This window comes from Manihot esculenta, chromosome 11, assembly GCF_001659605.2.
Source record: "Manihot esculenta cultivar AM560-2 chromosome 11, M.esculenta_v8, whole genome shotgun sequence".
Classification (NCBI taxonomy): Eukaryota; Viridiplantae; Streptophyta; class Magnoliopsida; order Malpighiales; family Euphorbiaceae; genus Manihot; species Manihot esculenta.
The window spans coordinates 12,232,629-12,245,075 of NC_035171.2; the positions used below are offsets into that span (position 1 = coordinate 12,232,629).

Genomic DNA, 12,447 nt, shown 5'->3' on the forward strand with positions numbered 1-12,447 from the left:
TGTTGACTTTTAAAGTGATAGTTTTTTGTAGTCACAACCTCTGAATCTTTTGAATGAAATATCATCCCAACTGAAAATTTTTTAGTTGAATTTCAAAAGGAACAACCTTCTAGCTTATCATAAGGATCTATCTTTAGTAAATTAAAATCTGATGAACAATAGGCACAATAAGTTGAGAAAAGTGTGTTGTAGTATTGACGCATACTCAAACTATCTTTCTCGCCGCCATCATCATCCTCAGCAGATATCCATGAATCATTGTTCTCCTCCTCCTGCTCCTCGGCTTTATCCTCCAACTCAACATCACCAATATTATTTGACCTTCCTTCAACACTATTAGATAAATTATAATTATCGCTCTATATATTGTTCAACATTTGATTGAAGAGCATTTTCAAAGGAATCAACATTGGCATCCTCATTCATCACATTAGCACTAAAAATTATCTTAACACATATTTCTATACTATTATACTACTAATTTATGATATGTAATCAAACATAAAAGATATATTATTTTCACCCCATATTTCCATGCACTCAAATTTTATTAGTCCATATAAAATTATAAGTTTTATAAAATTAATCTCCTCTATATATTCATTGTTATCAGCTAATTTAATTGTACAGACAATTTTTTTGATTAAAACTTATCATTTTACCATTTGGAATAATATTTGAAAAATCTCCATCATAATTATATCCATGTGAACTATTTATAATATTTCTGTTACAGTGAATATTAATATATGCAGGATTGTCATTTTTTGATAAAAAATAAAATGAATATATAACTTTATGTACTATATATGAATATTAAATAAAAATTCAATGATATTTTTCCTGAATTTTTTGTTAATATTTTCATATAAATTATAATGTACTTTAATTGTCACGAGTGAAAAAAATCATCAAATAAGTTCATACTAAATAAATTATAATGTACTTTAACAAAATTTCATTCATAATTTTTTTTATTAACTAAATAATATATTTTTTAATAATAATATCTAATTTAAAGTTTTCACTTTTTAAAAATTAAAGCAATTTATAAATCTAAATAAAAATTATTAATATTTATATAAAATTTGATTATAAATATTTAAAATATCATTATAGGTTTTGCTCAATTTATACTCTAATCTCATCAAATTATTTTTTTATAATAAAATTTTATAAATTATTTTCTAAATAAATCAATCAATTTGAGTATAACATATATGTAATTGAATTTAAATATATATAAAAATCATGCAAACATAACTAAATTAAAATTAATCACAGTAAATAAGATATATGTATATTTAAATAAAAATTTATAATTTTTAATATATTTACTTTTCAGATAAATCACTAAATAGCTTTTTCATTAGATTTGATCAATGAAATGAAACCTTTTACATTCTAAAAATAATTAATTTAATATTAAATATTTATTTTTTAATAACTAAACTTAATTATTACATAAAATGTAAAATAAATTTTATTTAAAAAAATACATGAAACTTATTAGTATATTACTTTAATTGCAGTTGAAACAATAATATTAATTAGAATCAAGTGATTTTCTTCTGGAATGTCTTTCAAAATTTCTCCTCTTTTTATAAAATTTCTCTCGATCCAAAATAAATGAAATAAATTTAAAAAAATTTTTTTGTGAGTTTAAATTGGAGCAGGCATGAAGGTGACTGTTGTACCTGTTGCCCGTCACTCACAGATTTTCATGAGTGAACAGTGTCGAAAAAGTCGCTTCTACTCGCGGATTAGCGTAAGTGAACAAAACTTGTTCGCTTTGTTATAAAATCTTATGATCGTTATTGTAAAATAAAATTTTAAAACCGTAAACGCAAGTTTTAACCATTAGATTATTATTTTTTTAAAAATTAAATATATTAATTAATTATATTTAAATATAAATTAAGATTATTTTTATATATAAAATTAATTTATGTTTAAAAATAATAAAATATTACACATAATATACTACTTGAACTCTCATATTTTATTATTAAAAATTAATCAAAATTAAAATCAAATGAAAACGTTAGTTTAATTTATTTAAAATTTAAACATCTAGATTAAAATGCAAAATAATATAAATATTAAATTTTTTTAATTAAATAATCTTAGAAGTTATATTTTATTAAATATGTCAAATATTTATTAGCACTTGATATTATTTTAACCAAGTATATAATCATTTAAAATTTAAAATGTTCAAGTCAAAAATATCTAGTAAGGTAATTTTATTAATTTAAACCAAACATTCTCTTAAAACTGAATTTAAAACTAAAAAGAAAAAAAAGGGAAAACAAAAGTGTCTTATATAATTTATTAATTTTTTTATAAAAATTTATATCCTGTTTGATTCAAACGTCTTACTTTCTAAGAAGTTAACTAGCTTAGGTGAAGGTCTACCACTCATTAAATGAGCTGGTAAGGCATATATGAGAATTTTCTAGTTATTAAGATTCGATTCCCCACCCCCTCTCCCTCACCCAAATGAAGAAAATAAGAGATTTGACTCTTCAGAAAATATAAAAAAAGACCAACTAAACAAATAGAATTTTAACACTTCTTGCTAGTTGAGTTATCTCAATCAAACAAGTTCTAAAAATGGTTGCTCTTCTTCCTGTTCACGTTGTGGGGACGTATGTATGCATGTTGAGCTCCCAAGAGGATATACATCATGTACAAGCTATCAAAAGGGAGCCTAAATTGAGAAACTGTAGTGTATAACAAAGGAGCATTTTGCATCACTCCTGTATCAACTGTGGAATCAGCTTCAGAAGAAATGTGAGCTCCTTCTGTGAGAACTGAGGATTTGATTTTACCTCCTCCTCCTCTTCCTCATCCACCTTAGATGGCTTTATCATATCAGATACAGCCTCAGTTATCTCTTTAACCTGATCAACTATCACTCCATTTATGCCCATTAAGTGTTGCATATAAACAGCTTCAGGCACATTACTGCAAATCAAAAATAATTTTTCAGTGCGTAAAATTTCAAATAATACACAAAATATTCGATATTCAATTTAATAACTTCAAGGATCTTTTCAATATTTAGATTGGGACTTGACCACTTTATTCTAACACTAGAGATTGACATTGCAGGCAAGCTTTGAAACTTGACAATTCTATAGTATCAAAATCGCATGAAATGAGAAAGTTTATGTATATTAAAGAGCTTACTGAGCATTTTTTTCAATTCATGCATAATAAAAAAAGTAATTATCAATTCACGTAGAATCCGAAAATATTTTCGGATTCTGTGTGTCAGCAGAGCGTGTTCAGCAGTGTGTCGAACAATAGAGGGTTCGACACCATGGGTGTCGAACTGCCAGCTTATTCGACACTATGGGTGTCGAACAAGCTGTTCCTTGCCACGGGAGTAGTTCAAACTGCTCCCGTGACTGCATGCAGCTCCCGTGGCTGCATGCGTGGCGTGCTCGGCACCCAAGATGCCAAACACGGATCACAGGTAGATTAAAAGAAGAGTGTTCGACACTTATAGTGCCGAACACTCTTCTTTTGCAGAGCCACGGCATATGCATTAAAAGAAAAGTGTTCAACACTATAAATGCCAAACACTTTTCTTTTGCATGTAGGTCCGTAGCCCTGCATGCATGCATTGTCACGGACCTGCATTAAAAACAAAGTGTTCGATACTTATAGTGCTGAACACTTTTCTTTTACATGTAGATCTGCGTGGCTCTGCATGCATGCAGGTACGCAGATCTGCATGCATGCAGGTACGCGTGCTGCATGCGCGTACCTGCATGCATGCAGAGCCACGCGGATCTGCATGCAGGTATGCGGCACTTATAGTGCTGAACACTTTTCTTTTACATGCAGATCCGCGTGACTCTGCATGCATGCAGGTATGCGTGCTGCATGCAGAGCCACGCGGACCTGCAAGCACATGCATTTGTTCGGCACCATCATTGCCGAATTAGCCAATGGCTAGTTCCCCAGCTCCCTATAAATTACCCCACCCACCACTCTGTAAATTACCCAAAATCTGCACTATATCTCAGCAAATTGCATTCTATAAACTGTTTATTTTCCTTCACAAATTTCACAAAATTATTGTATCTACTTGTTTCGATTCGACTATAGAAAAAGAAACGCCGGTAAGTTTTAAATATTTTATATTTTAAATTTTAAATTTTTTTTATTTATATAGTAGATTGAGTAAAGGAAAATAAATTCTCAAGACAAATTATTTTTTATTCGCAAGAATTGAGTAAATTGATTTCAATGATCGATTCAGTGAAAACGTGATACAGTAATTCATTCTTAAAAGGTAAGTATATAAAAATTATAATTTTTTTAAATGAATATCTTATATTTATTGTGTTTAATTTTAATTTATTGAAATATTTAAGAATTTTTTTTTTATCAGAGAAATGGCAGTTCCTGCATATGCTAATATTCATTAGGATGGAAATATTATAAATAGTTCTCATGGTTACGATTATGATGGAGGTTTTTCAAAAATTATTTCAATGTGTAAATGGATAAGTTTTAATCAATTGGTTGAAAAAATTGCTCGTGCAATTGGACTATCTGAGAATAATGAATTTATAGAGACAATTAGCTTTAAAAAACCTATAATTGTGAATGGATCCTTAAAATTTAAATGTATGGAGATATGGGGTGAAGATGATGTACTAAAATGTTTAATTACTTGTATCAAATTGGTGGTATACCTAGTATAGAAATATATGTTAAGATACTTCGTTCTGTTGATGCGACAAATGAGGATGTTGATATAGGTCCATTTGAAACTGCTGTGGAATCAAATGATGAACAATGTGATGAGCAAAATGTAGTGAATGATTATGGTTTATCTGATAGTCTTGGAGGGCCTTCAAATAATTTATCTGATAGAGTAGAGGACGAGGATGAGGACGAGGATGAGGACGAGGATGAGGATGAGGATGAGGACGAGGACGAGGACGAGAATGAAGATGATGATGACGATGATTCATGGATGTCTACTGAGATGATAATGATGATAATGGTCAGGAGAATAGTGGGAGTGAGTCTCGATATTACGACACTCAATTTGTAATACCCGACTAGAGTCCGGCATCGGAAGTCCTGTTGTCCGATGGAATTTCTGATGTCGGAATCCTCTGGAAGGGTACGGATTATGTTTTCCTATGTTTTGAAAGCGTTTTCATGTTTTAAAGTGTTAAAGAAGTATAAGGTTTTGCAAGAAAAGCACCAAGGCAGAAAAACCAAGGTTCGGCCGCCGAAGGTGACTTTCGGCCGCTGAACGTGCATGGCATTCGGGTTCTCATTCGGCCGCCGTAGTTGGTCTGGCCAGCCAACTATAAAAGGCCCTAGGTCGGTCAAATGGATAAGATTTTCTTTCTATTTGCACGAGCTGAGGTGAGACTTGATCTTCCTTGAGTGATTTATGTGTTTTCTCAAATCTTTCATGGTTTTGATGGATTTTCATGTATTTTTGAAGTTTTTGAGCAAAAGAGCAAGTTTGGAAGCTTGGAGAGTTTGAGCACGGTTTTCTCCATATCTCCACGTAGGGATCGTTCAATCTCTTATTTGGAAGAGGTAAGTGAAGATCCTGAACTTCCTTTCTTGAGTTTTGAAGGTTTTATGAGAGTTGTATGGATAGTTATGCATGTTTAGGTTAAGGGAGGTTTTGGATGATCTTTGGTGTATATGCATGATGAAGTGTTGTTTGTTATGTTTGTTGAGGTTATAGGTTAGTGTTAGACCCTTTTTATGCATGGTCTATGGTATATGCTAGTTGGGAGTAGTTGTTATGCATGTTGGCTAGGTTTTGGGTGAAGTTTGCATGAAACAGAGCAGGTTTCTGCCCAACGGGCAAAACCAGGTTCGGCCGCCGAACCCCTTGTGGAGGCAGTTTCGGCTGCCAAAGCTTGCCTCCGAACATTTGGACTTTCATCTCTGGAGGCAAGGTTCGGCCGCCGAAATTGCTGCCGAAGGTTGAGTTTCGTCTCTGGACGAGACGTTCGGCTGCCGAAGGTGCCGCCGAACATGCATGAGTTTCGTCTCTGGAGGGGAGTTTCGGCCGCCGAACCTGCTGCCGAAAGTGCCCTATCCAGCTTTCTTTTGCATGTTTTATGTGATTGTTCTAGGATGTTTTAGAGGGTTTTTGGGGAGTTTCTTAGAGATGTTCTTGCGAGAGTTGGTTCCTCATTTCAGTCCACCTGTGTAGGAACGGACCAGAGGAACCAAGGAGTTCAACAGTGAGCACTGCTTCAGAACCTGCAGAGTCAGTACAGAGTCAGCCAGAGGTGAGTGGAACTGAACTAAAGCTTTGAATATGAGAACTCACATTTTTAGCATGTTTCATGAATCATTTATGCCATATGTATAGTATTGCATTAGTGAGTACGAAGATGTTGCATTAATCAGTGCATGTACAAATCGGGCGTAGCTTGGATTCATTAGCCCCCTAAATGAAGACCTGAGGAGCCCTGAAAGGGCCAGGCACACGGTACCATAGGGTGCTGAATGAAGACCTGATTAATCCGTCTGAGATTATGTGATTTACTTGTGTTGTGATGCACTCCATGAGATCATATTTTATAACATGTTTTATATGTACTACTCACTGGGCTAGTATAGCTCACCCTCTCCCTTAACCCCAGTCTTGCAGGTTCAGAGTCTAGAGAAGTCAGCAGAGTACAGATAAAGAGAAGAGTTATGTAATAGCTAGTGTGGACATATAATTGTAAAAGATAGTTTATGTTGTTTAGATGATGCTTGACCATATGAGTTGTAATCCCTTTTGTATATACATGGTCGGTTATGCAAATGATTTTATTGTATATGAAAAACCAGGCTTAACATTCTATGAGTTGACCTGCCTAGAGCAAAGATGAGAGCTCTAGCAGGGGTTTTACAGACCAGAGATAGAGTATGCACAGGTTAAGCCTTGGAACATAGAAAAGTTTTAATGTTTACTGAAAATGTATGATCATGTATGGGATTTCACAGGTACACAGAGTTCACAGCAGGCTTGCTACGGGTCCCGGCGGCCTCAAGCCGATCTGGATCCTAGCGCCGGTAGCAGTTCGGTTTCCGGGCTGTTACACAATTTCCTATCTTATTGTGCCTGTTGTTCATCCTCCCCCATATGCAGAAATAGACTTCTATTTGCTTAGGGTGGATCCTTATGATAAGCCAAAATGTCGTTCCTTTTGGAATCCTTCTATATGTGACAGGATGGGGCACAATAAGAAAACTTTTATGGGTGGGGAATCAAATAGATAAATATTGATCATTTTTATTATTATAAATGTATAAAATATTGCAAAGAATTCAGATAATTTTTTTTTTTTTTTAAAATAGGGGTTGGGGGAGTCGAACCTTAGACCTTTCAAGACTACAGGATGCACTTTCCACCAGGCTAAGCCTTGGAGTGCAAAGAATTCAGTTAATTATTAAGTTATTTTTAATAAATTAGTTTATTTTTATAACATAAGAATTAATTATGAATTTGTAACATAATTAAATATTAAGAGTAATAATTGAGATTATTTTTATCATTCTTTATGTTGTCTACAATTTCATTAAAATTATTTTATAATTCAGACAATACTTTTTTGTAGTTATCGATTGATTAAAAAATAATTGATTAAAAAATAATTATTAAAATTTAAGTGAAATTTAAGTTTTATTTTATTAGTTATCTTAATAAGCTGTATGCATTGAGACTATATTTCATTAGTGAACAAATGACTACAGGTTCATTAGTGAAAGTAAAATAATTTCATTTTGAACCAAAATTTATGTGAATTAAAAAACAAAACAATAAAAATATGCTAAAACATAATTGAGATTTTAATCTATTTCCCCACAAAGAATATGCAACTACAACACCAAGAAAGTCTGCAATTTTTTGATTGATCAATCTAAACAATTAACACTACTCATATCCACATGCAAGGAAGTCTGCAATTTTCTGATTTATCAATCTAAACAATTAACAAACTCATATCCACATGCAAGGAAGTCTGCAATTTTCTAATTTATCAATCTAAACAATTAACAAACTTATATCTACATACAAAGAAGTCTGCAATTTTCTGATTTATCAATCTAAACAATTAATAAACTCATATCCACATGCAAGAAAGTCTGCAAGGCTACCAGTCATTCAAAAATATCCCTACCAGTCATTCAAAAATATCCAAACATAAAGCCTAACAGAAATAATAGTGAAGCATAAGGTTGCAAATATTAATTTATTAATTGTATCATTTATGGGCGATTTTAATTTTTAAAAAATTTTACTCTTTAATATCTTATATACAAATATTAATTTATTAATTTATTACAAATTTAAAAATTAATTAATAAATTTTTATTAATTAATTAAATTTTAGAATAAAAATTATTATACTTAAATTTCCAATACATATCATAATTAAAATTACGATTATATACAAAATCATCATTTCTATTTTTAATTTTACATGTAAAAGAAAATATTCATATTCAAAAAAAAATTTGAGTAGAAGAAGAACCTGATGATGATGGTGGAGATGTTGAAAAGAGATGAAGGAGATCTGCTGGGGAGAGAGGTGGAGAGAGAGAAGAAACTGCTTAAGAGATTGGAGAAGAAAATGCTGAGAAGATGAGAAGAAAAAGCTGAGGAGAAAAGATTTCAGAAGAGAAAATGGAGAATGGGAAGATGGAGGAAGGAGACTTAAGTCCCCTTCCCTCTGTGCATGCAGGTCTGCAGGGCTGTGCATGTACAGCGCCGCGCAGGCCTACATTTTCTTCACCTAGGGGTGCAGAGATGCAGAGATTCTTTGCACCTCTAGGCGTGTTAGGCACTCAAAGTCCCGAACACGCCATATCAGCCACGGGAGCAGTTTGAACTGCTCCCATGGCAAGGGGCATCGTTGTTCGATACCATGGTATCGAACAACGACGCCACATGGCAATTTGATACCGGTATCGAACAACAACGCCACATGGCAGTTCGATACCAGTATCGAACAACGACGCCACGTGGCAGTTCGACACCCATGGGTGTTGAATAAGTGTGTTCGGCAGTATGACTACCGAATACATCCCTTCAACACGCATAATCTGAAAATATTTTTAAATTTTGCGTAATTTGAAAATTATTTTTATTATAATGCATGAATTAAAAAAAAAGCTTTGAGCTTACTTCAAGTTTCCATAGGTTAGAAGGGAGAGGTTGGCGTCCTTGATTTTGGACACTGCCCCAGGATTTCTGAAAATCCCTTTGACTTCAGAAACAACCCCATCTAGATCACCTTCTATGCACACCTTCATAGCCTCCTCTAGAGAGTTCCTCCTCACATCATAGAAAATTTCAGTTCCTCCCTCCGTCAGAAAGAAAACCTGTAAAACAAGCATCAGTTAGAAGAAAAAAAATAACATAACAGATGGTAAATAACAAGAGAACATCAAATCCTGAGGGGATGGCTTACAGGATATGTACTTTGCATTTTCCTGACAAGCAGTATTGCATCAGGATGGAAGGATGAGAAGATTATGGGTCTATCATGAACATTTTCAAACACCACCTAGACCACAAGAATGATAAGAAACTTAAGGAAACTCAATACAACTTGAATCAAGCTGAAGCTGAAGGGTGATCTATGTCCAGAAAGAGAGAGGCGAGTTATTAGTATACCTTCAAGATGGCTTGAAGGACATGGACGAGATGGTCTTCTTGGTAGACAATGTGATCATCGATCTTTAATTCTATGTTGAAGCCCACAGAAGGGTCCACTTGTTGAAATGCATCTTTCAATGTGCAAAGAGAGTCATCTTTCTCTACATTCCAGTTGACAATTTTCCCATCTTTTGTTTTTCTTAGAAGAGACTTGCCAATCTTCCCTGCTTCATTTTGGGGGCCATAGCACAGGAATTCAGATAAGCATAGCTCTGTCACTCTCTTTTCAAAAATAACACCCTGAAAATTACCAAAAAATAAAATCAACATCCACATTCCAAGATTTTATCAAAGATAAGAATGGAACGTTTGAGAGTACAAAAATGAATTTTTCTTTTCCCTCATAAGTAGTGGAGGAACTTACATTCTCTTCAGAGATGATGAAGTCGTCATGGAAAATGACAGGACAGTCATCATTGGTAACCTACAAAAAAAAGTCTGCCTCATTCAGCTCCATACTACGTTTCAATTCATTTTTTTTATCAAAAAAAAGGAAAATTCAAAAACTCCCAACCAAAATAAACATAATCAGTTCAGTATCCTCCCAAAAGAACACAATATTCTGAAACATAGCACAGAAAATTCGCATCCTCGTTTGTGGACTGAAACAGAGTATTTGCTCTGTCAACGTAGTGGAATCCTCTACCTCACTAGAAAAGTGTAAAATCACCAATCGCAGTCCTTTTTAACTTGCTCGAATGTTACTAAAAATAAAAAGAAAGCTAAAAACCAAGATAATTTAAACGACATCGTCCCAATCCAAAGATTTATACTTTTGAACTATTTTGACTCAGTTCACTATTGACTTTTTAATTAGATTTTTGAAAACCAAAATTATCAAGACTAGCGTTCTATGCATGCTGTGGACAAAGAAAAAAGCAACCAGAAGCGGCGATCGACGCCGCCCACAAACTGTGACGCGATTTCTCAATTCAAGATCAAAACCCAGTTCCGGTTTTGATATGGAACAAAAAATATTGATGGACGAGATTTACAAGAGTGGGGAAACAGGAGCTAACCTGAACGTCGAATTCGATGAAATCAATAGGGAATTTAGCAGCAGAATCGAAGGACATTATAGAGTTCTCTTTGATAGCTTTCATTCTTTGGTCCATCGAAGTCAATACATTCATTCCATTCCCTCTATGTCCAACCACTAGAAACTTTGGTATCTTATACGGTACCCTATTTAATTCCACCCCTGAAAAACCATCACCACCTAAAATTAATAAATCTTCATCCTGAAACGAACAAAACATTGAAATATCCGACGAGAAACAATCACAAATATGATACCTTTGGAGAAGCTGGCGGTGCAGAGAGCAAGAGAAGCACTCTCAGGGACCTGGTCGAGGTTAGGCACGTCGGAGACATGGACGGCTTTAAGAGCCATTATTTTATGGATTGCAGAGTGATGGAGGAGAAGGGGATACAAAAGGGATTTTATAGATTTGTTATTGTAATAAACAGTTTGGAGGAGATGGGTATACATGGGAGACCATGAGAGAAATAGAACAGGGTTGAATCTCGGCGTAGAATATTCCTCTCCCCCATTGGTATACGCTTTTGGATATTCTTCCAAGTTTTCAGTTCTACATAGTCCTTCTTCCTCAAGTCTCGGCTTTTTCCTTTTTTTTTTTTCTTTTTAATTATTTTGTTAGTGACCTGACAACGGACGTTCGTTAGTCCCGTTGTTTTCCGTTTAGTAAGATTCGGTGCGTTCTCGACCACAGTAAGCCATCGTTTTACTTCGTTTTTGCACTTCTTCCCTGAAATCTCGTGTGTAATTAACACTGAACAGAGAGGAAATCCTGATAAAAAAAAGCCTTGGAGAAGTTATTTACACATATATATGAGGTGTTTTAGATTAGTAGAAATTTAAAATATAGAAAAATGCCAGTAATATATTATCCATTTTATTAAATAAAAAATATTTATTATATTTATTTCTTTAATTAATTATTAATTATTGTACTTTTCAACTGACAAAATAAAAAACAGTATATATTCACTTAAAAAGTAACTATTACGAAAGTCATTTTTTTTAAAATATATTAATATATCTTTTGAGTAATATCCTACTCATTCGAGCATTAAAAGAAAAAAAAAAAAAAAAAAAAAAAAAAAAAAGTAGGGTTTTGAAACTTTAGCTGATTTAGGTAGGATCGAAACTGCTTAACTGCGTCCGCGCTATTTTTCATGTGTAGGGTAGGGAGAGAATATGATAATATTAATGAGTTGGTGGAATGACAAGGCGCCAGCACGGACGAGATAAGACCGGTTTTTGGTAGGAACGAATATACATGATGTGTACCCACCCCGGTCCTTACCTGTCTCCAAGTTTTACGTCAAACTAACTATACATTTTTAATAAGGAAAAAAGAAAATTTAACTTAAAGTGAATAAAATTTTTTACCACATAATTAAAGACATCTTTTATAATATATAATTAATATAATTAAATTAATAAATAAATAATATAGATTTAAGATCCACAAATTTAATTAAATAATAAATATATATAAATAACTATTTTTCCGATTTCAATTATCATTAAAACAAAATAAACCTGTAACTGTTAATTTTATAGCAAAAAATTAATCAACATGGATGTTGTGTCTCATTAACATTTGCTTTACTTTTATTATTTATAATTATTATCATAACATATTAGATTCATGCACCCAATAATTTATCGCTTATAAAAAAATAGCCCGTAAATTATACAC

At 33.1% G+C, this 12,447-nt stretch overlaps 1 protein-coding gene across 1 annotated transcript; it reads right to left on the reverse strand.

Moving 5' to 3' along the window:
• Positions 1-2,519: 2,519 nt before the first annotated feature.
• Positions 2,520-11,478, reverse strand: LOC110626325 (glycerophosphodiester phosphodiesterase GDPD1, chloroplastic). Its single transcript, XM_021772153.2, has 7 exons — positions 11,015-11,478; positions 10,738-10,919; positions 10,083-10,142; positions 9,677-9,958; positions 9,471-9,566; positions 9,185-9,381; positions 2,520-2,970 (listed from the first exon to the last, which is right to left on the reverse strand). The coding sequence occupies exons 1-7, from the start codon at positions 11,208-11,210 to the stop codon at positions 2,757-2,759; spliced, it is 1,227 nt and encodes a 408-aa protein (XP_021627845.1). The 5' UTR covers positions 11,211-11,478; the 3' UTR covers positions 2,520-2,756.
• Positions 11,479-12,447: the final 969 nt, after the last annotated feature.